This window comes from Tachypleus tridentatus, chromosome 7, assembly GCF_004210375.1.
Source record: "Tachypleus tridentatus isolate NWPU-2018 chromosome 7, ASM421037v1, whole genome shotgun sequence".
In the NCBI taxonomy this organism is placed as follows: Eukaryota; Metazoa; Arthropoda; class Merostomata; order Xiphosura; family Limulidae; genus Tachypleus; species Tachypleus tridentatus.
In genome coordinates this window covers 139707037-139731073 of record NC_134831.1, presented here as the reverse complement: position 1 = coordinate 139731073, position 24037 = coordinate 139707037, and the positions used below count along the sequence as shown (strand labels likewise).

Sequence of the window (24037 nt, the reverse complement as noted above, 5' to 3'; positions counted from 1 at the left end):
TCCTGTAAGTGCATGTGTGCTGCTCATGCTCACCCAGAAAAATGGAGGAGGTTGTATACTTTCCCCCTTGTATCATCTTACCCACCCATGCAATAGATCACTGTCTATCTCTATATAGTATATGCTTCACAGTAATCTTTCTCATGAGAAGGGATACAGGATATTGTAAAAGCATGATGTAGAATAATAGGAAACTGGAATGAGAGGATCCTAACAACAACATTCCTTGACCAGCATACTATTTTTAAAACAGTTCTCACAGCTAGAAACTGATAACCATACTTACGAAACAAAGTAAACTAGTGGAATGTAAATATAATAATGCTACACAGGTAGTGGTACACAATTAATAAAGTGAATTTAAAGTACTCTCACACTTATATTACTGTAAACTCATATTAGTGTCTTTAACATAATGTCTGGATGGGTGCATTCCACAAATTTGCACCATTGAATTAAAAGCTTTATACAAAATAAACTTGTAGTCTTTCTTCCACTTAGGAGTTGAAATTTATTTGAAAGAAAATTTCTTTTGTTTAAATTTACGTATAAATTTGTTTTTAATCAAATTTTGGTTATTGGTTGAGTCCAGTGAGCTCTTAAAATAATTAGTATTTATGAATTTTATCTAAGCATAGTATGCTGCCCACCAGTGGCTCATCAATAAATCTTATAATGCTAAAATCTAGGTTTTGATATCTGTGGTTAGAATAGCACAGATAGCTCACTTGCTTTCTGTTAACTACAAGCAGAACTAATATGGGGCTCACAACCTTTCAGAAATTCACAATAATTTTTTTCAGAACTGATTTGTTCTTGTATGTTGAAAATGAAGAGAGGTTTATCACTGTTTAGTTGATTACTATTTCTCAGTCTTGGTTGTTATGATTTGATGAAATTGCTTCTGTCAAAAGCTTTTAAGAAATCGTAAGCTAGCGAACTGCATATGTAATAAAAGTTATTTTTCTGTTCTCTTCAACTGTAAGTCAGAATGGCTGCATGTTCAGCAGAGAGTCACATAGAGATTAGAACAAAATAAAATTTAACTTGATGATATTTTATTAGAAACAGAAAAGATTGTTGTGAGAAATTTCTGCTGCGATTACAATCCTGATTTTGTTTTCAAAACTTGCTTTATCATTTGTAGAACAGGTAAAGAAATGTTTTTCATACAAAAAGATAAAATAGGTTTTGTAAAATTATTTTAATCATGACTATATTATGTTTCATTATGGTGAAAAAGCCACTATTTTAGGCTTTACTGGCATAAATAATTCTTTTATTTGACAAAATATTTCAGTTAAAAGACATGTAAAAACACTATAAATATATGATGAAAATTTATCATTAACAACCAAAACTGTTTGCTTATCATTTTGATGTGGTAATGTTTTTTTTTTTGAAACAGCAAAATTGCATGTAGTGTTTTAGTAATCTAAACATGTATGATTTACAGTTTAATTAAATGATACTATAAGAAGATATTATAATGATTTAGGAAGAGAAAATTTGGTAGTTAAAATTTGCAACAGAGGTAAGCATTTTTAATTGTTAAACATGTCACGTTAAATTAATTTTCAATTTTCAGAGTTGCAAGTTCTTGTACATATTATGTATTTGTAAAAGTATTCATATATATTATATAATATTTAGAAATTTCTTAAGTTTAAGCTATTTCATCTTGTACTTTTTTGAAATGTCTTAAAATGTACTCTACAATAGGTTCATCAAATTGACCCACATGTGTGTGGTAGTGTTGATTTTAATATCATGATATTTCTGAGTCATTACTATGGCTCATGCTTTGCTTACATAGATGTTATACACCAGAGAACTTGATAACCCAAATGATCAGTATACAGTTACGACAAAGTGTTCATACCCCTGCGTCCCGGGTAGTTTTTTTGCTCATAACTTAAAAAGTATCATGAATAGGCTAATAAACGTATAATATGTTATAAATATTATACTAACACACGTCTACATAAGTTTTTATGTAAATTAAACAACAAATAAACTGTTTATAAACAAATAACCAAAAATAGGAGGAGCAGAAAGTGTTTCTACATTTCAGAACATGTGAAAAACTGATATTCCTGTAACAATTTTGTTTAGTTTGGCAAATAAACTACATTATACCATTCCAGAACTAGACACTAGGTTCATAACTATTGGAATTTAGCCAGTAAAAAATTTACTTCCAGCAATTTAGCACCATCTCTGTCATTATCTGCTTGGTCATCATGGCAAACAGGAAACAACTGTCCAGTAATTTAAAAAACCGAATTATTGTAAAATATAAGTTTCGTATGTGTAGTGCTACACAACTTAATGTGCCAAAATATACTGTTCAAAGCATAATTGCCAAGTTTAAGCTTCCAGGATCAACTGCTAACCTCCCTCGTTCGGACGCCTCACCAAAATTGCAGAGAGAACCAAGAGGAAGGTTCTCAGAGAAGTTAGTAGGAACCCTCATTTAACACATAATGACATACAGAAACTGGTAAGGGAAACTGAGGTTGAAGTAAGCACTTCTACAGTTACAAACATGTTACGCTCTTCTGGGTTTAAAGCATGCCGTCCTTGTAGAACTCTATATGTAAAGCCTGTTCATTTAGAAGCACAAATAAGGGATGCAAGAAAGCATTTAGATAAATTCTTTACCTATTGGAAGAGTATTCTTTGGTCAGACGAGACTAAAATTGAGCTTTTCGGCCACAATGATGTTCGCAATATTTTCTGTAAGAAGGGGGAACGAAATCTTCCAAAGACCACCATCCCTACAGTTAAACAAGGAGGTGGCTTGATCATGCTATGGGGTTCGTTCAGCTCTTCTGGTGTAGGCAGCCTTCACCACGTCAACATAATCATGAAATAAGAAAAGTACGTTGATATATTAGGCACTTATATCAAGAATGATACTTGGAACTTGCAGCTTGGGTGTTGTTGGATCTTTTAGCACACATCGAAATATGTGCAATCCTTGTTGCAGAAGAACTATATAAGAGTTCCGTAGTGGCCATCGCAGTCACCTGATCTCAACCCAATTGAAAACGTTTGGCATGAGTTGGAGTTCATGGTTCATCAGCGTCTTCTGAAAAATTTGCAAGGATTGGAGGCCTTCTGTAAAGAAAAATGGAAGAAAATACCAGTCAAGTACTGTCAAACGATCAAGGAGGGCTATGAGGAGAAATTGCGGTAAGTAATTCACCTGAAAGTCTACACAACTGACCATTAAAGTAGATGCACAAACACTTTCTGCCCCTCCTATGTTTGATTATTTGTTTATAAACAGTTTATTTGTCGTTTAATTTACATAAAAATTTATGTAGATGTGTGTTAGTATAATATTTATAATGTACTTTAATTTCATTATCCTAATCATGATACATTTTAAGTTATGAGGAAAAAACTACTCACAGGAGTACGAACACTTTCTGTCGTGACTGTGCATAATTTATTGATTGGACTAAGATTGAATGATGTAAATCAGACTGACTGACTTAATTCTGGGGTGGTTAAAATGTTTGAAAGACACTAGCCTCCAGCAAACAGTGTTATAGAATTTGCAGTTACATAATTCTTAAATGCAATTTGAAGGCAGAGGTAGATAAGGGTGAAGTGTGTAAAGTTATTGTAAAATTATTGGAGTCTTAAAACATTGGCTGCTACCAGTAGTATTAATACATTCAGTATAAATAAGATTATTAAATAGAGTAAAGGTCTCAGTGTCTGAAACTTTCATATTCCACAAGAGAAATTTGTCTTTGAAACATATCTGCTTGTAATGAGGTCCATAACTAAAAGTCAGTTATGACTCACTGGTGTGGCATATAACATCAAATGTGCTAATAATCTGTCAAAGTGTAAAGGAGAAAAGCTATTTAATATTTCTTTCTTCTAACTATTATATTTGACTTACTTATATTTGCTCTTTGAATGGGTAATGAATGTCGGATGATAAAAAAAAGTATTGCTGAATTATTTTGATGTTATAGTGTAGAGATATAAAGAATGGACCAATTTTTTATTCATTAGTAATGTAATGAAAAAGTAATAAAATTACTTTGAATTTTTAGATATTCTTATAGTGAAACTTAGGAAAGGCCAAGAGCTTAAGTTCCGTGCATATGCCAAGAAAGGTTTTGGAAAGGAGCATGCCAAGTGGAACCCAACTTGTGGTGTTGCTTTTGAATATGATCCTGATAATATATTTAGACACACAACATTTCCAAAGCCTGAAGAATGGTAAATATTATGCATAATATTTGATTTACAAAATGTAATTGGTTTTCTTTAAATTGTTTTTATATGTTCAATTACAAACTGTTGGTGTACATTAATTCTTTTCAGAATTTAGTTAAAGAATAATAATTATAACCATGTTTTAACAATTTTAACTCATACACTGCTAGCCAAAATCTTAAGGCCAATGAACATATATAAAAAATATGCATTTTGAGTTGTTAGACTCAACCACTTATTTGAGTACAACTTCAAAAGATGAAAATAAGAAAAGGGAAAATAAAATTAAAAGACTTTTTTAGCATTTAATAGGGTAAATGTGAACACTATAAAATTAGCTTAAATACTAGCTGGTCAAAAGTTTAAGACCATACCAAAAAGAAATCCTAAACAGGGTAGGAAATTTCCAACAAGAGGTCTCAGGGCTTGAAAGTGGTGAAAATAAAATTTCTAGTGAGATACAAATAAATTTTGATAACAAATAAAAGGCATAGTCCAAATGGCTACTTGCAATAATCATGTTTGTGCTTCAAATAATAAAAAATATTTGTATCTCCGATGTCTACCAATAGTTTGAGTGTGGTGTTTCTCCATACTGGGTACGTGGGGGAATCCATAGTTACGTCACCAGTGCTTGTCACCCAATCAGCGCTCGCGTAGATGAGTATTTCTTGTTTTATAAGCGTCATGTCCCGGCATGGCCAGGTGGGTTAAGGCATATGACTGTGAAAAGGAAAAAAATCAAGGGATAACAGATTTGTGAAATTGTCATAATATGAGGATGAATAAAACCATATAAACTTATGAAAGCATCTGTACTCCTTTTATAGTAATATCTGAATGATATTAATATTACTATACTTAAATGTAATGAGCATGAACCTCCAGATAAAATATTTTTTTGATATATATCTTCTGGCTTGTGCATAATTTATCAAGTTAAAACACTAATGTCTTTATATGAGCTACTAATTGAAATGTGATTATGTTTTAGAATTATGCTTTAAGTGTTTGTTATTCTTTTTAAGACTTTATGACATAGAAATTTAGGAATTACAGTGGTGAGAATTTCTTCATCAATAAATTGGTGTTTATATTCAACATTGATGTTTAGTGGTTCCTGTGTGTGAAGGGTACATGGTTATATAATGTTAATGTGCCACAGATTATGTTATGTAGCACAGATTTTCTTCCTGGATAGTATGTGTTATTTCGTAATTGCTTATGTTAAAGTACAGAAAATGACCTTTATTCCCTTCAAACTTTGCTTTTGTGACCTGGATAATGAAATTTAGAAATTAACCTATTTTCTACATAAAAAAGGCACAAATTTGCACATTTTCATTTATATAAGGTTGGAATAAAACAATATATGAATCAAGATTTACGTGTGTTTATACTAAAGTTATACAAAAATGTTTAGAAGTGAGTAGTTTTTCGAGATTTGCAACTGTGGTGCAAGTGACTTTCACATATCAGTCCCCAAATGTAGTCTCTCATCATGTTTTTGTTATATGCTCCTTGGTAGCAGCATTCAAAGTCTAGTATTTCTTGGTGGAAGCACTTGCCTTTCTCCTCTGAGTATGCTCCCATGTTCTTGAAAATGAGTGTCTAGGATATGGACTTTCAGGGACATCCTGCAGCTCATTTTTCCTAGATCTTCACCAGAGCCTCAACCAGTTCCACATAATTTTTGACCTTGTAATTACCCAAGAAGCCTCGAATCACTTCAACAAAGCTGCCCCAAGCTTTTTTTTTTCCTTCATACTTTGCTTCTTGGGGAATTCTGTGCACTCCAGGATCATCTTTATTTGTAATCCAATGAAGACACCAGCTTTGACCTTTGCCTCAGATAGCTTAGGGAATAAGTCTCAAAGGTACTTGAAGGCTACAGACTTCTTATCAAGAGCTGTGACAAATTGTTTCATAAGACCCAATTTTATGTGCAATGGTGGGAACAACACCTTCTGGAGGTCACCTAGTGGCTCACACTTGACATTGTGCCTCCCCACTGAAAACTCTGTCTGTTGGCCAGTGCTTCCAGTTGTAATGTGCTGTGGTGTCCCTGCTGTCTCAAAGGCAAAGATAACAGGGAAACTTGGTAAAGCCTCCTTGGAAACCCAGGGTTTATCTTGATCCCCAACAGGCATGCCGGAATATTTTTTGTAGGCTTCACAAGTTTTAGCAGATGCTGTCACAGAGTACATTTTTACCCTTGTCTTGATAAATTGGCCACATACATAACAGAATGCATCTGGAGAATGCTTGCAGCTTCTTGATGCCATCTCTGATAAAATCAGATAGGTCTATGTGTTCAGTTAGGCAGCTAGAACTGAACAGATTATGTTATGTAGCACAGATTTTGTTCCTGGATAGTATTTGTAAGTTTGAGAAATTCTCTATCAGCTACTCAGCACTGAATCTATCTGAAATGTTTTGGAACATGGGTAAATTTGAAAATTTTATTACCTTGGTCACAAAAGCTAAGTTTGAAGAGAAAAGTAGGTCTTTTCCATTTACTTTAGGCATAAGCAGTTGGGAAATAAAACTTTCAGCCCAGGAACAAGAAAAAGTAAAAATTTCTATATAGTATTATATGATCTTTTTCTTTAGTGGTTATATGTTTATTTAATTCATTTATGCATAATTTTCAGGCCCAAGAGTGAATATTCGGAACTTGAAGATGATGCTTGTAAGTTGGAGATTTAAAGTTTTTTTTATTTTTAATAGCTTTTAAGTAAATAACATTTCTATTAATTAATATTCATTCACATACACACTTTGTGAGAAAATTGTTTGCAGGGAAAATATTATGTATTATTAGAAACAGTTGTGTTTGTTCATTTAAAAATATTGTTTACATTTAAATTTCTTTTTATTTTGTCTGTATATGAAATTAGTAATTAAACCATTAACTCATTAACTCTCTTGTGACAGATCATGGGTCAGAGGCCATGTCATTGCATTTGTTTGACTTCCATTCAAAAGTTTATTGAATGGAATTTTATGGTATCAGTACAATTATTTATTATTTTTTTGGTATACATACATAAAACATAAAAACAATTTTTGTTTGATATCCTCCATGTGTGAAATTTTAAAAGGCTTAGCAACCTAAGTGCAGCAGCAACCAAGTTCAAAGGTCGTAGTGAGGATAGATAATTGTTTACTTTACTTCTAAATTTGTTGTACTATATTTTAAGAAAAATAAGTTTAATAATTTATTTATAATTAGTAGTAATATATATATACATATGTATAATAATTTAAATGTAACTGTATAATACAAAATACTAATCTACTGTCACACAGCCAAGACTAAAGGTTAGTTTTATACTATTGGATACATGACATGATGCATGTGCACCATGTCAGTGCAAGTTATCTAATGTTAGCTAGGCATGACTGGAAGGTCAATATAATAGAAAATAATAAATATGTGTGTGTGTATAGTGTTATGAGACTCAAGCTACTTAGACATGACATATTTTTGTTTTGTAATATGTAATCATTCTAGCACAAAAAAGCATAATTTATATTATTTTATTGTTTTATGGTAGTTAAGAGGTTGGTTAAGTAAGACTCCACACAGTTAGAGTATAGACAGTAACATAAAATATAGTCTTACCGAAAACATATGTTTGAAATGTATTTAGGTGGTTTTATAGATTATGTATATTATATTTGTGACATTTGAGACAATTAGTTTTTTAATCATAACATGAAATCACTTTGTACTTAGACTAGTAATGAAACAGACTCAATATTTTAACAAGCAAATCGACAGTAAAAGTATTGCTTTAAAAAATATTTTTTGTATACAGAGTACTTGTAATCTTTACTAAAAGTCTGCCAAATGTTGTGAAGATACAGCACATGCTGTATAAAAGTTATAGTGTAAATACGTAACGTGCAACTGTGTGAACAAACTTGTGTATATTATACAAAGCCCATTGCAGAAGGTTTAAACGTTTTAGTTTTTTGCTTTTATTAATATAATTTGTTGATTATTATTTATTATTTTATATCTGTATAAACATTAGTTTTTTTTTGATGTACTATTAGTACTGTCTTGCTGTCTGACTTATTAAACAACAACTTGTTTTACTATTTTGTCTCAAATGTTACACTGTTTGAGGTGTTTCAATAGTGTTTTTATTGGTTACAAATAACATGAAATCTATTTATGGTGATTCATAAAGTAATATACTAATGTTTATGTATGGTCCCTAAATAAGTTGTACTGTATTCTCCCTTTAATATGTGTTGGTTACTATTTATTATATTAAATTTATTTTTATTTCTTTTAGTATCATATGTTTTCATTTAAAAGGTTATTATGTATTTTTAGTTTAGTATACAAATTTAGGATTAACTTAAATGTCCTAATCTGTATGAACCTTCTGAGATATTATTGGAGGTATGACTGAATACAATGCATTTCTGGGTCAAGTGTCGGTTCTGATTTATATAGGTAGCTTGCTGTGATCAGAAGTAATAATGTATTCTAATTAAACAATTTTGATGTTAGTGGTCACATTTAGGTATGTATGTGTGTATGTATTTTATAGTTAGACATTTGTTAAGTAGTATATTTAACTCATTCATGTTTTTTTTATTTTTTAGATGAAGGAGAATTTGTATGGGATAGCAAACCTAACAAGTTCTTCTTTAATGTAGAATCTTCAGGAGCCTTGAAACCAGAAACCATTGTGTTATCAGGTCTACATGTATTAAAAAAGAAACTTAGTGACCTTCAGACTCAACTTAGTCATGAAATGCAAAATGATGCTTTAGCTATCAGTTGAAAACATGATTATTTGTAGGAGTTTTGATAGTCTTTTCTCATAGAACATTTTCAGATTGAAAAACCATGTAATTTTTGTGCATCATTTTTCATGTATCAAAAGGTGAATATTGTGAATAAATAGTAGTATATTGTTTCTTAAAACTGCACTGTATGGCCTAACAGGTCTGTAATGCTTAATGTTGAGATGGGATGTCTTGCAAGACCACTTGTTTGCTCTTCTTGAGAGTGTATTGCTTCATGAGTATGTTTGTATTGGACTATACATTCATGGAGTAACATGAGTAAAGCAGTAAGGGATTGCTGCCCATTTTTGCTGCTCCTTTAATTGAATAAATTAGAAATGATTTAAAAATAGGGTTTTGCAGTCACCCATTGCACTTTCTTTGGTGTTACACGTTTCTCCAGATTTTCCAGTGAATATTTTCCCCCTTCTTCCAGAGGAGTATTGGAATCCTAGTCACTAAGATGGTGGACCATGAAGGCTTCTTCTAGAGTGTGATCATTTCTACTTAATTGAGAGTAGGATGGTGACATTCTGCCTATGTAGGAGGCATGACTGTCCACATACTGACGGTCTGATGTTCAATTCCAAATTACAGCTATTTCATGCAAAGAGGTATCTATCAGAAATTATTTTTAGCATAGAAAAATATTCATTTTTGGTGTAAGAAATGTTTAGATATCTTTGTTGTTCAAACACAAACTTGTTTATATTTAAAAACCTGTAACATCAAACTTTTTCAACAAAATGATGTTTCTTATAGTTTATCAGTATTCAAAAACATTTATTAACATCCATTTTCAAGGTAAAATGTATAGCAAGGATAAGCAAAGATCGATGCAGACCAGTCTCTAAAACGACCGTGAATAGAACTTTGAATTTCAGCAGCAAGGGAATATCAACATACCTTTATGAAAATATAAAATCTTGACATGCTGGAACAGCTGCTATTAATGACAAAGTTTACATCTCATAAAGAACAATAAGTTTGTAATTAGAAAGTGATTGCTAAAGAGTTGATTACATTTCATATTTCACTGTCTGCAAGATAATTCACAAAGATCTTATTGTTGTAAAGAAACAAACAACAAGGCACAAGTTTTTTCAAATATGGTGAGAAGAAATTAAACTGCAGGAAACCTTATCAAAAATATTTTAAGAATGAAAAACAGAAATTTGCCTCAACATTGGATGAGAACTGGGTGCACTACAATAATTACAACAAACAATGTAAAGAAAATTCTTTATTGGGCTTTGTGATTGTTGCATGTTTGTTACGAAAATTAAAATTGTAACAAATGAACACTAGAAGAAAAGTGACTTCAGCTGCTAACAGGAGAACATAATGGTAATGTAACTTATCAGCAATAAAAGTTACTGTTCTATAACCAGGATACCAAGAAGATATGTAATATTCCATTATAGCGTATCAAGTTGTATGTTGAACTCCACAGCACCACTTTTTATAAAACAAAGAATGAAACAAGGTGTTCCTGCTATCATCTACTTGACATGTAGTAATGAAAATGATTGTTGGAATACATAAATGGCACACACAGAGTCACAAGCGAGGAGTACGAACAGTTATGATGGTGAATTAATGCTACAAACGATTTCACAGTTAATACTAAAGTAGTCATAAATTAGAGATAACTATGGCTGAATCTTAGAAGATTAGCCATTTACCCCATTGTTGTATAAGGTGCATACAAGTTATAAATATAAAAGTGAGAACATCAGTAAAAGAACAATTATACTTTTCCTATGAAAAGGGTATAAACAATTACATAAGCATACCTAGAGCAGAGTAAGGCTCATTACTATGTAACTTATCATTGAGTTCTGTGTTGATATCATTCTCTGTGAGACAAGGTTTGAGATTTCTACTTTGTATTTTCCTGGTCATTAACCAAAGTATAGTTGTTTCTCTTATATTTGAATTTTTGGCTCTAATGGATAAATAAACAGGTACACAGCAGTATTTGTCTGCAAATATTTATGATGAGTCCTCTTATAACCTAGTTTCACAACATCTGCACTGACTACTTTTTAAGTAACTACTGCACCTTTTATTTGCATGTAAACTTTGACAAAGTTGCTTCCTCAGTAATTTTCATTGACTAAATTAGTGAGAACTGATTCCTTAAAGCAGAAATTATCTTTTTTTTGGTGTGCTTTGTCAGATTGTAGGTGGGGAAGTAGATTTTGCAGTCATTTCTTTTCGATTATTATGATTATGAAGCTGATTCGATTCTGCATATACCAAAGAAATGTTTGGCACATTCAGAATTACATTATGACAACTACTGGAAAGTGATATGGGCTGTCTGACCCTCAAATCATTTTTTGCTTGATTCACCAACCGGGTGTTAAAAATATGATACTCTGTTTATTGGACAAATTACTTATTTTTTACTTAACTAAAACTTTTGAGAACAATAGATATGAATAAAGAAGGTTAATTGTTATTTAACTGAATGATTGCATACGTTATTACAGTGGCTAATTTAGAAGTTAAGAATCATGGCACTATACTATAGATGACGTGTCTACTGAGGTCATGTACCCATCCACGTTTTTACAAAGACTTAAAGTAATTCTTTATCTATGAATGATTTGTGAAAATCTCTAGACCTCTCTGTATAGACCTATAATTTGTAATTATCTCATGCTAAACTAATTGAAATACTCAACTTTTAGCTGTACTTTGTGTGGGCGGGATAAAACCAGATCGGAGATTTCAAGAATTTGGTTATAGCGCCCCTCCACCTAAATGAAACAGCGGACTTTAGAATCTAGAAACCAAGTTTCGATATCCGTAGTAGGCAGAGCACAGATAGCCTATTTTGTAACTTTGTGCTTCCAACAAACACATATCCGTCCCTAATTTTGAACTATTGATTAGAGGAAAGTCTATCAGCCAACAGCTCTTTGAATCAAACAATGGGGATTTTTATTAGCACACAATCGAAACTGTGGGACGTGTTTAGATTTATTATGTCTCTTTTACCAAAACCTTGTGTTCACAGCCCAACATCGGTGTAGACAAGCCCGTTTATTATAAACGGAAATGGGCTTATCTTTTCTTTTTTTTAAGCGCTCTATTTCTTTAAAGTAATGGGTTTCGATTTGGGGATTTATTTTATTTCGAGGACGTATTTGTTTTTTGTTTTTTTTTTGTAGTAATTGATTCTAACACAGTAAAACGGTTGCAGTGAATGATTAGGTCGGTGAATACCTTGCACGTTATTACAATTTTAGAACCATACTGCATTCACTCTTGTTGAATTGACAAAAATAAAACAATCGCGAACTTTATGATCCGCTCCACTTGACATATTCTGTATTTTAATTAAGCCGCAAAAGTAGTACTGCTATTTGAAACTGTTTTTTTATGGCTTATCCTAAAATGAGCAGCTTCGAAAAGCATTGCACGTTATGTTTCACGTGAGACTTGGCGACACTGCCTAACACGCTTATCACCAGCTCAGACGTTCCATCATGCTAGACACAAATGCAATGTACAACGTATTCCATTATTCAGTAGCGATAACGATAGATAAAGTAGTCTTTAAAGTTAAATCGAATAGTTGAAAGGGAGAAGTCAAATCTTAATACGTTTTCTTAACACTGTTACTTCGTTATCAAGTTGCGCATGAATGTTTGATGGAAATCTTCTTCGCTTCTCTCTTACATTGTTGTAAAAATATTGAAAAGGAAATTTGAAACATTCATCGGATTAATTTTTAAGATCGAAGTGGCTCAGTTTTACATTTGTGGGCTTATAATGCTAAAACTTGGGTTTCGGCACTCGTGATAGCAGAAAACAGATAGTTTGTAATGTAACACTTAACATCGAACCAAATAATTGTAAAGTTGGCTCTGAAGCCAAGATATATTAATGCTAGGACAACAAAATATTTCTCTCTATGTGTTTAAAAGTTATTTTATGAAATTATTTAGCGCAGTTACAGAAAGTTAAAAGGGTGAGTGAGAAGCTAACACGTTTTTCATTTGCCACATAATGGGAAATGTCTTGAGACCAAGATTACTATGACGTTGATACATTCAGACTTCATGAACAAGTTGTCTCGACCAGATGAATTATGATTATTCTTGTTTTTTTCAGATGTAAACAGATAGTTACGTGGTTTAGCTCAGATTGTAATCTTATGAAAAACTAATTATCTTACGTGAAGTGGTCCGGCATGGCTTGGTGGTTAAAGCACTCGAGTCGTAATCCGAGGGTCGCGTGTTCGAATACCCGTCGCACCAAAACATGCTCGCCCTTTCAGCGGTGGGAGCGTTATAACGTGATGATCAATCCCACTATTCGTTGGTAAAAGAGTGACCCAAAAGTTGGTAGTGGGTGGTGATGGCTAGATGTCTTCCTCCTGATCTTTATGACACCCCTCACGGGTGAAAGGGCAAGGATATTTGATGGAACGGGGATTCGAGTCGAGCGCTCTAAGCACCTGGCTATGCTGGGACAGTTAAGGGTTAAAGATGATGGTAAGATTGTATTTCGACAATGTGAACTTCATAATAAATAGACATAAGTAAGCAAGGTGCTATGAGATTATAATAAATATAAATTCCTAATGGAAATTTGTAATTATCTTCTTATGAATTTGATTATTAGTACGTTAAGTTGCCATGTTTTACATGGGTTTTGACAAAGATAGAAGAGATAGGGACTACTGTTTAACATGATCAGTATGGCCACGTCAGCAATGAATCGGGTAACATAATACATGGCTACAGTCTGCAGGTCGTGGGTACGAATTTTGTCACTAAACCTGTCCGATCTTTTAGCTAGGGGGTAAGGGGCGTTATTATGTCGCGGTTAATCCCACGTTTCAATGATAAAGAACAGTCCATAAGTTGGCGGTTGGTGATTGACTAGCTGTGTTCCCTCTAGTTTATCGTTGCCAAAGTAGGGTTAGCTAGTACAGATAGTCCTTTATAAACTTTACATGAAATTTTATAAACAAACAAAAAACAGTAGTTAGATTTTTATATCAGTTAAAGGAAAAAAAAAACATTGCGACTGAATTTTGAAGTTATTCGATGTATTTCATCACAGAAAGTCCTAACAGAACATTATGCTATTAAATGACTTGGATCATTATCTATATATACATATGTTTCGTAGATGAGCTAAATATATATATATTTAACTCATCTACTGTCACCCCCTTCCCTTGGCACAGCGTGACGGACTTATACGGATAGAAACATGGTTTTGATACCCGCGGTGGACAGAGCACAGATAGTCTTTTATAACAGATCTGTGCTTAATAACAAACAACAACAACATCTACTATTTCTCGAGTAATTCTTAAACTCGTGACTTTCCATCAGTGCTAAGTTTTCTGGGATATAAGTTCATGCTACATTAGTGACCTGCAAATGATTTCGATGCTCTGGCACTCCACCAATGACGATGTTTATCAAAGTTAAAAAAAAAAAAGGTTTTATAAAGTTCTCAAAATATAATTACTCTCGACCAAAGAGACCTGAGCCAAGGCTTAGAATTCTTTATCTCTTAATGTTACTAAAAGATAAAACATTCCTGGTTTCATTAAATATTCAAGCTCCCCCTAAAAAAGTGTTCAATTACATTTACGTTTTATAAATACCCCAATAATATATTGAATATTCTTCATTTCATCTAAATATTCAGTTTTCCAATGAAACTAGGCCAGGTGGTTGGGGCACTTGACCTAAGGGTTGCGGATTTGAATTCGCGTCCCACTAAACATGCTTACCCTTTCAGCAGTGGGGCGTTATAAAATGATGGTCAATCCCACTATTCTTGGAAAAAGAGTATCCCAAGAGTCTGCGGTTTATTGTGATGACAAGCTTTTCCCTTTTAAATTAGGTACGACTGACCCAAACTATTGAAGTTATTATCTTTAACTGTGAAGGAATGCGGTTCCAAAGTTCGAAACTAAAACAGTTTTGCAGTAATTAAAAGAGATATTTGAAAATTAATTACAGAGAAAAGCTTTATTGGTGAATTTTACATTGTACATATAAACCTTGATAAATATCTTTTGAAGACAGATTTAATTAATTAAGTACATATTTAATTAACGGAAAGAGTCGTAGCCTTGAATACCCAACCATTCAACAATCGTTCTTCATGTTTTCTGTCTGCATCTGAAAAATATTTTTTAGAACATCACACTTTTTTAGGATTCTATATATTAGAGCAAAAACAGAGAAAAGGATGTCTTGCAACATATATTTCTCTTAAGATTCTTTTGTATCTTAAAAAATATTATTTTTCTTCAGTTTTTGCAAGGAAAATAATATTATACATTAAATAGGTTGAAAGTGAGATATACACACAACTTTAGTACTTAGTATATTAAATATACTGCGGACATCAATAACTCTATCACCCCTGCTGTAAATACGGAATTATAATTAAGTTACAAAACGTAGTTTTTCTATTAACTTCAATTGTTTTCATATCTTTCGTACTTCATCTTTTGCATTACTAATGATAAACAAATAGGACATATTGTCAGAAACCTCGTGCCACTTAGTTACCTGTAAATGAGCTGATTTTAGTGGTATTTACCACCAAAACCAAAACCAAAACCTCCTGCTCCAACGACGGCGGGACGGGCAACAAAGGCAGCAGGGGCGGCGTAAGCACCGTAGGCTCCATAGGCGGCTGGAGCAGCGTAACCACCATAGCCTCCATAGATGGCTGGGGCACCAATGCCACCAAGACCATATCCAAAACCGTAAACACCACCAAGGGCTCCTCCAGCAGGAAGGGCACGCTGGTTGTCAGTGCTGACAGTAACGGCAGAGCTTCCGGTCACGGCAGCGGGAGCAGCGGCGGCGGCAAAGGCGGGAGCGGCGGCAAAAGCGGGAGCGGCGGCGACGGCAGGAGCAGCGGCAAAAGCTGGACCAGCTGCAAAGGCGGGACCGCCTGCAAAACCAACTCCTGCTCCTGTGAATCCGGCTGGACCGAGAGCTCCTGGACCAAAGATGCCAGCGCTCGCCACGGCGATCAAGGCACACAGAACAACCTAAAAACAAACACTTATGATTTTGAATTCTGAATTACAAACAGTATAATTGTCATAGCAATTTTTTATTCAGTCTTAATATATCAAAACTACAGATTTTCAATTCAAGCTAAGCACCATTTCGATTGCATACTGTTAATGTAATCTCCCAAAACACATTTACATTAATTTTACAACATCTTATTAGACCAGTTCAGTGTTGTACAGTTGTTATCACACGGTATTTTCACTCCAGTTTACACTGTTCGCTTGGTGCAATTAACCGTAATAATTTATACTATGATCTTAGAGTTTACATTTTAAGCTTGAAAATACTTAAATCATTGATAACATTGATTCTGGTAAACTTAGGAACACAGTATATTTACACTTACAGCGGTTTTCATGATGAAAATTTGAGTGAGGCGATTAAAGCTAGTAGCTGAAGAGATCAGTCTGTTGAAGTGGAGGAATGATAGAGGTCTGAAGTCTGGGCTTCTTATTTATACAGTTTCAAAATTATTCCTTTCTGGTGCATTATGGCCAGCAGAAGGCGATACAAGGTCATTAAGGGCACTACACGAGCAGTTGGCAACGTGTCTGACCAGTTTGTACTCCAGTTATTCAAGGATTTCTTGTAGTAAGTTAACATGTTTTGGTTTTACATGAGATTTTTCTTGTTAATCTACAATCCAGTTATATAATAGAGATTTGTAAGTCGGGAATGGACTTTTAATATTTGTGAACTACCGCCACATGTTATTGTACGTTGGATAATTATAATAATATTGAATGAAGTAGAATTCACAACTGGTCAACCTTCGTAATAACAAGGTTGTTCATAGATAATCCAATTGGTAAAGCACCCGTTTTGAACAGAAACATCTATGTGTGAGAGAGAGAAAAGTAAAGTGTTTTAGGCCTAATTTTATAGTCATCGAGAATTCGTAGAATTCGTCTGGTACGTGCATTCGCTCTAGGCCTCGACACTTGCTCTAATCACTTAACCAAAGCGTAACCGCCTTTCCTCGTCTTATATTAAACATAATTTGTTTTGGACATTAATCGTAACATTATCTTATGCTGTTCTGTTACACGTATGGAAAGTCACCGTAGTTGATGAGTCGATGGTCATAGTTAGTGTTTGGTTTGTTGTTACTCAGAATGTTTTGTGGTTTTATATTTAAAGTGTTATTGATTGGAAGAAACGTTTGCCAATGTGGCCTAAAAAAGCAAGGAATGTATAATTGTGGCCACTGCAGGAAGTGAAATGTATTAATTACACAGATGTATTTCAGAGATTATAAATAGCAGTTACACACTTTGAAGGTATTTGGGTAGGTTTTGTGCATTAGATCTCATACAGGTAGATAACGCTTCTATGCGTTTTCTACTATTTATTCTTCCTAAGTGTAGATTAAATAAAAGCTTCTAACTTAAGTTGTAATCACTTTAATAGGTATGGGCCGTAAGCTTTATAATCAAGATATTTTGATTTATCATTTTTCTATTATCTTTGATCAATTCATTACAGCAACAAATAATTACCTAGCAAGTTAAATATCATGTTCACAATTAGTAGGTCCTCGGTGGGACAGTGGTGAGTCTACAGACTTACAACGCTAAAAATGTGGGGTTCGATTCCTCGTAGTAGACATAGCAGATAGCTCAATGTGACTTTGTTCTAAGACAGATAGACGTAATCGTCATAATATAACAATAACAATTTCAAACAACATTTGAATCTTGTCAACTTTGTTAGTTGATGAGATAGAAGTGACATGTCTATTACATTAAGATCATCTGACAAAGTCTCTTAAAATTACCCGAAAATTAATATGGCAAATTCTTAGTACTGGTGTTAAAATGTTTGTATGACAAAGAGTTTATTAACTCAAACACACATTTTTAAATTCTTACTTCTCAAGAAAGTGCATGAGGTAATCTGGTTTTCCAGTCACATTTAGCTCTTGAGGTTTCCCAGCTTTGTGGTGACATAGATTTTAATATCTTAATGAGACTTGGGGGACAACATTTTATTTTGAACACCACTTTCAGAAACAGTTTGTTCAGTCATGTTGTAACTTATAGAAGACATTTCATTGAACGAATGTGATTGTTTTTATGCTACCATCATATTTAGCGCATGCATAATACGCAAAGACTCAGTGATGATTTTAAAGTGCAGTTTTACAGATATAAAACCTACAGCATTTGTTCACGTTAAGTAACTAGTTCTTAATCGTTCTTAACTGTGTGGTGATGTATGCTGTAGTATGAAATATATAGCATGTGTTAATGCCGTGTTATAAATCTCTTGTCATACTTAACTTTGTGACGATGTAGATCGTAGTATGATACGTGTAACATTTCCTCATGTTGTGTATAAATCTCTTACATTCTTTACTTCTATTATAATGATGATCGTTATGTGAACCACTCGTTTACGTTGGGTAATTAAACCCTTCACAATGTTTCGCATTGGTATCATTTGGATTATAATATAATCTTAACAGCCTTTGTTCGTGATGGATACTAAGTCTCTTACCATCACCAATGACCAGATGAGAACTGCAACTTCGAGGTACAAGTTTTCATCACCTCACTTAGGTCGGTTATAGGAGATATGTTTATATGTTTTACAGCTTATTTTCAGCTATCCATGGTAAGGGGTTTGTTATCCAATATGAACAGACTTCTTTCATGTTACAATCTGCTACCCCAGACTTTTGCATAGTTTGGATCATTCGTGAATTATATGCAAATTTAATCTGTATTTCTGAAATGACAGAGACAAACGCGGCTTGTACGCTGACCTTTAATTAACATAACGTTAAAACTGTTAGAATTTTATTCATGTTTAACAGAGAGCTTGGTTGAAAACAAGTGTACCGAAACGTTGTTCTTGAGCTAATGTTACCAAGGGTTCTTCGTTAGAAATATATTACGACTTAATAAATACTTGTGAAGGAGGAAAGATTTCCATTTTTTGCGGAACTGGCAAAATACCTTTTCACACAAAGAAAAAAAAAAAAAAAAATGTTTGAAATTGACAAATTTTTACATATATTTCAAGTGAAAACCAGCGTGATCCAAAACACCTGTTTATCTCGTCCAACCTCTCGTTAGAAGCAAGTTCATGACAACCTTTTTACATAATCTAATTAATATCCCTTTGTCTTGGAAATACGATTTAGGTAATTGCCTTTTTCTGTATAATTGAAGATATAATAATTGTTATAGCATTAACATCATAAGAACTTTTACAAAATAATCTAATCTTATATTACTAATGTATGTAGGTATCGCGCGTGTTTTTCTTATAGGAAAGCCACATCGGGCTATCTGGTCAGCCCACCGAGGGGAATCGAACACCTGATTTTAGCATTATAAAGGCGGAGACATACCGCTGTACTAGCGGGGTGCGGAGGTAGCGTACGTGCATATTTGTATATTTGGTTTGTAAGCTAATAATATGTTTCACTGCATACAAGTAAGTGTTTAATAAATTCTGAAATCTGTAAAGTGTTCACAAACACCCGACAAAAATTGTTACATTTTGAATAACTGTTCGAAATTAAGTATTAAATATGTAAAGAAACATAATGTACCAAAACAAAAAGAATTAGCGAATTTTTCCCCCAGACCAATTAATCAGGCAACTTACTGTTACTTGACTTTTGTTTTCACATTGATATAAAATTAAAAAAAAATGTTTGTAGAAATACCTATACCAGTTGTCGAATAGGTTAATACACATTTACGCTTAACTGCTAAGATGTTTAGGATTATAACGAAATACAGAGTACATAATAGAATAAGCAATAATCATAAACCCACTACGTCGATAACGTTTCAGGAGTGGCGTTATATCACGTTAATGTATTGGATTAAGCTTGTTAAACAGGTTAAGAATTCAGTGTAGAACTCTCATATTAACTTAAAATTCTAGCAGTAATTTAATTAATTTAGTCACTTGATTTAGTTTAAGCTTCTTTCTGTTTATTATTATTGTTTGTTATTAAGCACAAAGCTACAAAAAAGGTCTATCTGTGCTCTGCCCACTACGGGTATCGAAACCCGGTTTCTAGGAAGACTGCAGACACGCCACTGTGTCACTGGAGGGGACAATGATTTATTATCATGATATTTTTATTTTTCAGTTATCTTTCATAACTGATTCGGCTCAGCATCGCCAGTTGGTTAGGACGCTCGACACGTAATCGGAAGGTCGCAGGTTTGAATCCACGTGAGACCAAACATCATCGCACTTTATGCCGTGGGAGTGTTATAATATGAGGGCCAATCCTACTATTCTTTTGTAAAAGAGTAGCTCAAGAATTGGCGGTGGGTGGTGATGACTAGCTACCTTCTGCAGGGACGGCTACCGCAGATAGCCCTCGTGTAACTTACACGCGATATTAAAACAAACAAACATTACTGGTTCTCCAAACATGCAAAACGCATTTGCAATGTGCGATCAAATGCGGACTAATGTACCACGTATAATCTGGTGGTTAGGGCACGTGGCTCGCAATTTACAGGTTGCGAATACAATACAATTTGACCATCAATACCAGCATTCTTGGAAAAGAGTATCATAAAAGCTGGAGGTGTTGAGTAGCTGCCTTCCCACTAGTATATCACTCAAAAATTAGGGACGGTTAACACAGACAACCCTTACGTATTTTGCGTGAAAGTTAACAAACAAATAAATAGGGACGGCTAGCGCATGCGTAGTTTTCATTGCAAAAGTCTCCGTCATAAGGCTACCATATCCAAAGCACGTCATTTCTCCCTGCTACTTTTGGTAATAGATATAATTTGCAACAATGAAAAATTTTCAGCACCAGTTTCAACAATCCAATTACAGAGAACTTCATATATGACTAAACCAACCAGTATGTCTTAAAGACATAGTATTAACACGCGATTCATTCTTCAGCTGTTTGAGGTATGCGGTGGATGAACGAAAGGTATGACTGGAAGCTTTATTTTAGGGAATCCATCCCCGTTAAGTATCGTTTCCAAACGATATGCTTTTCGATTATGTTACGTCGACATGAACTGTTAAAATGTGTTAAGGCTCCAAACACGTTTTCATACTGTGTAACATATTCAACCTTAGTATAGTAAGCTCACTACCCAAAATGCACCTGCATTTTATTCCAGTAGTTTACTTATTTGGAGCCTCTGAATACATTATTTTGTTTATATATTAAATTCCAATTACCCATTCATACGCTCTAGAATCTTCCTTTTAAATCCGTTAAATTCCATCACATATCTACTGGTCCTGATGTAGTTCTCCATGACAGTATGATCATGCGCTTTAGATAACAACGCAATAGCCTAAACACTGGTAAAACATTCAGTTTATTTACTCCTTAAGATAAATGCATACAGGATTTTTGTTGATTTAGAGAAAAAAAATTATTGGCAATTTACATTTGCAACATAAAATTTAACCCACATGTTTTACAATAAATGACAGGAAAAAAAAAAGAGGAACATCCCTAGAGCTAGAAAAAACATTCCGGAGAAGTGATTTAAAAATACGTGTGCAGTACAATACTTTGGTTATTTAGTATGACTGATGAATTATCACTAGAAAAATCTAAAAACATATATAAGTAGTCTCTTGGGGCACCCTCTCCCAAGTGGAATAGCAATATGTCTAACAATGTAAGAAACCGGATTTCGATACCCGCGTGTGTGTGCGTGTGGGTGGGTGGGTGGGTAGGGGATCACAGATAGTCTGTTATGTAACTTTGTGCCCGACTTCAGACAACCAAACATTCGAGCTCATAGTACAATATAAGGTGTCTTGCAATTTCAAAATGATTTCTGGACATGCTCTGTATTAGACTATAGCAATGTTTGACCACTCATTTCTACTTCATTTAAAATATACCCAAAGTAAGATAAGATAAATAATGTGGGGTTTTGAAAACTCGTTACTTACCGGAAAAGGTGTTCTTAAAGTAATTTGTTCGTGGATCATCTAATTTTTGTGTCTCATTGGGGCACAATAAGACCTTTGTTCCATTCAGCCGCTTCCTTTCCATGATCCCCTAGATTAAAGATTGAGAACCACTTGGACACTAAAGAAATACGTTTACGTCACTTTCTTCTCAATGTATTTACATGTTTTCGTCGATTTTTACTGGCACTTGTACGAAGTAATGATAGTATTGTCATACATGATTTTAATAAAAGTGAATCAACTTCGCACATTTAAAGAAATAGTGGGTACGTTTTACAACATTCAATTAATTAAAAAATATTTGAATCTATTTTAACAGACACTTCCAAACACCTTAGCAGATAAGACCGTTCTGAATTGCATTGGATATTTTGAATGTATTATTATTGGCCTGGATATCTGTTGTATAGACAGTTTTGTGAAAGATTATGTGTACATTGACCTTCAGAGCTTGTTACAGAAAGACATGTAATTATATGTGTGACTTTGTACCATGAGAGGAAGGGTACACAAAAAATATTTAATAAAAAACACGTTATAATCGAACTGCTGCCATCTAGTGATGTAAAAATCTAAGAACGTTAAAGAAAGAAAGAAAAAAACGTATTATTGGATTGCGTTATGAAATAAAATAAAACGTGATAAGAAAAAGAAAGATAGAAATTAAATTTATACGATAAACTTCGATAGAAAAATGTAATATGTAGGTGAAAGAAACAAATAAAATACAACTAAAAAAATAATAAATAAAATTAAAAACATATGTTAAGAACTATAAAAGATTAGAAGTTTAATAAATAAAATCTTTTGAATATTTTGATTGAAAATGTGATAATATTATTTATCGCCCCATCATGTTCGTGAATAATCGATAATGAGACACAAATATTAAACACTTTAAGCAATACAGGAAAAGTAGTAAGTGTTGGATGACAAACGTTGGCAAGCAAAACACCAAGAAACTGTCTTAGACTCTATGCACTAGATGGCGACACGTTCTCTTTTGGACTAAAATTTTGATCAGTAATACTTGTAGCTATAACAAAGAGGTATGTGTTTCAGTTATAACGTTTTTGTACAGATCGGTATATTATTCGTCTGTTGTCAGATGAAGAACCTTCGGTGTATGATTCACATTTATGAGAATCAAGTCTTTGAGTTTGACCTCGTCCTGCGTTTTTGTCCTTGAGCCGTTTGGTAATTATTTCGTATATCAGTTCTTCTGTTTATAAGTCACTTTAACAGTTAAAATCAATAAAGTGTAGGGCATATTAAAAGGGTAGGGGTTCATTGAAAACAAAAAGGTCATCTTAAGGCGAGTTTGTTTGTTTATTTTTTTCTGCAGGGGGTTAAGTGCTAGAGTAGACTATAGTGATTACGGGTTGTCCTTGATATACGTAGGATGATTTTGTTTGTTTTTGAATTTCGCACAAAGCTACACGAGGGCTATCTGTGCTAGCTGTCCCTAATTTTGCAGTGTAAGACTAGAGGGAAGGCAGCAAGTCATCACCACCTACCGCCAACTCTTGGGCTACTCTTTTACCAACGAATAGTGGGATTGATCGTAACATTATAACGACCCCACGGCTGAAAGGGCGAGCATGTTTGACACGACGGGGATGCGAACCTGCGACCCTCGGATTACGAATCGCACACCTTAACGCGCTTGGCCATGCCGGGCCTTACGTAGGATGAAAAAAGGCAGAAGATCCTCTTTTATTCCTATCCAATGTACCTTATAAACACTTTCAAAACCTAAAACTGAACAGTGAATTATTCTGTATTAACACTTGTTAACATATTACAATGTTTATTGTATTTTAATGTGAAGGCCTACAAGTCCCTGTGTTCATTCATTTTAAAGCTGAATTTGTCTTTTCAACCTAATAGTTCGCAGTAACGAAAAAATGAGATCAGTCGTATCTTTTATTAGTCCTTGACAATTTTATGTAACTGAAAAAAGT

General features: G+C 33.7%; 2 protein-coding genes across 4 annotated transcripts in view; one reads left to right on the top strand and one right to left on the bottom strand.

The window, feature by feature from the left end:
- Positions 1-9196, top strand: part of Polr2C (RNA polymerase III subunit RpII33) — a 28571-nt gene extending 19375 nt beyond the window's left edge. For both annotated transcript variants that reach the window (XM_076514345.1, XM_076514344.1), the window contains 3 exons: positions 4080-4248; positions 6900-6937; positions 8872-9196. In XM_076514345.1, the coding sequence (XP_076370460.1) occupies positions 4080-4248; positions 6900-6937; positions 8872-9053 (389 nt within the window). In that variant the 3' untranslated portion in view covers positions 9054-9196. The remainder of the gene's footprint in view (positions 1-4079; positions 4249-6899; positions 6938-8871) is intronic.
- A 5857-nt stretch (positions 9197-15053) lies between these two features.
- LOC143256731 (uncharacterized) lies at positions 15054-22408 on the bottom strand. Of its 2 annotated transcripts, none has more exons than XM_076514341.1 (3): positions 22053-22408; positions 15618-16108; positions 15054-15221 (listed from the first exon to the last, which is right to left on the bottom strand). In XM_076514341.1, the coding sequence occupies exons 1-2, from the start codon at positions 22089-22091 to the stop codon at positions 15635-15637; spliced, it is 513 nt and encodes a 170-aa protein (XP_076370456.1). In that variant the 5' UTR covers positions 22092-22408; the 3' UTR covers positions 15054-15221; positions 15618-15634. The 2 variants fall into 2 exon arrangements, with proteins under 2 accessions (XP_076370456.1, XP_076370457.1); XM_076514342.1 differs by lacking the exon at positions 22053-22408 and adding an exon at positions 16483-16630.
- Between the last annotated feature and the right edge of the window lie 1629 nt (positions 22409-24037).

Coding starts and splice junctions, on each gene's coding strand:
- LOC143256731 (XM_076514341.1), bottom strand. CDS start 22,091: ATGATCCACGAACAAATTACTTTAAGAACACCTTTTCCG. Junction 16,109..22,052: donor CTTTAAGAACACCTTTTCCG/GTAAGTAACGAG, acceptor GTTTGTTTTTAG/GTTGTTCTGTGTGCCTTGAT.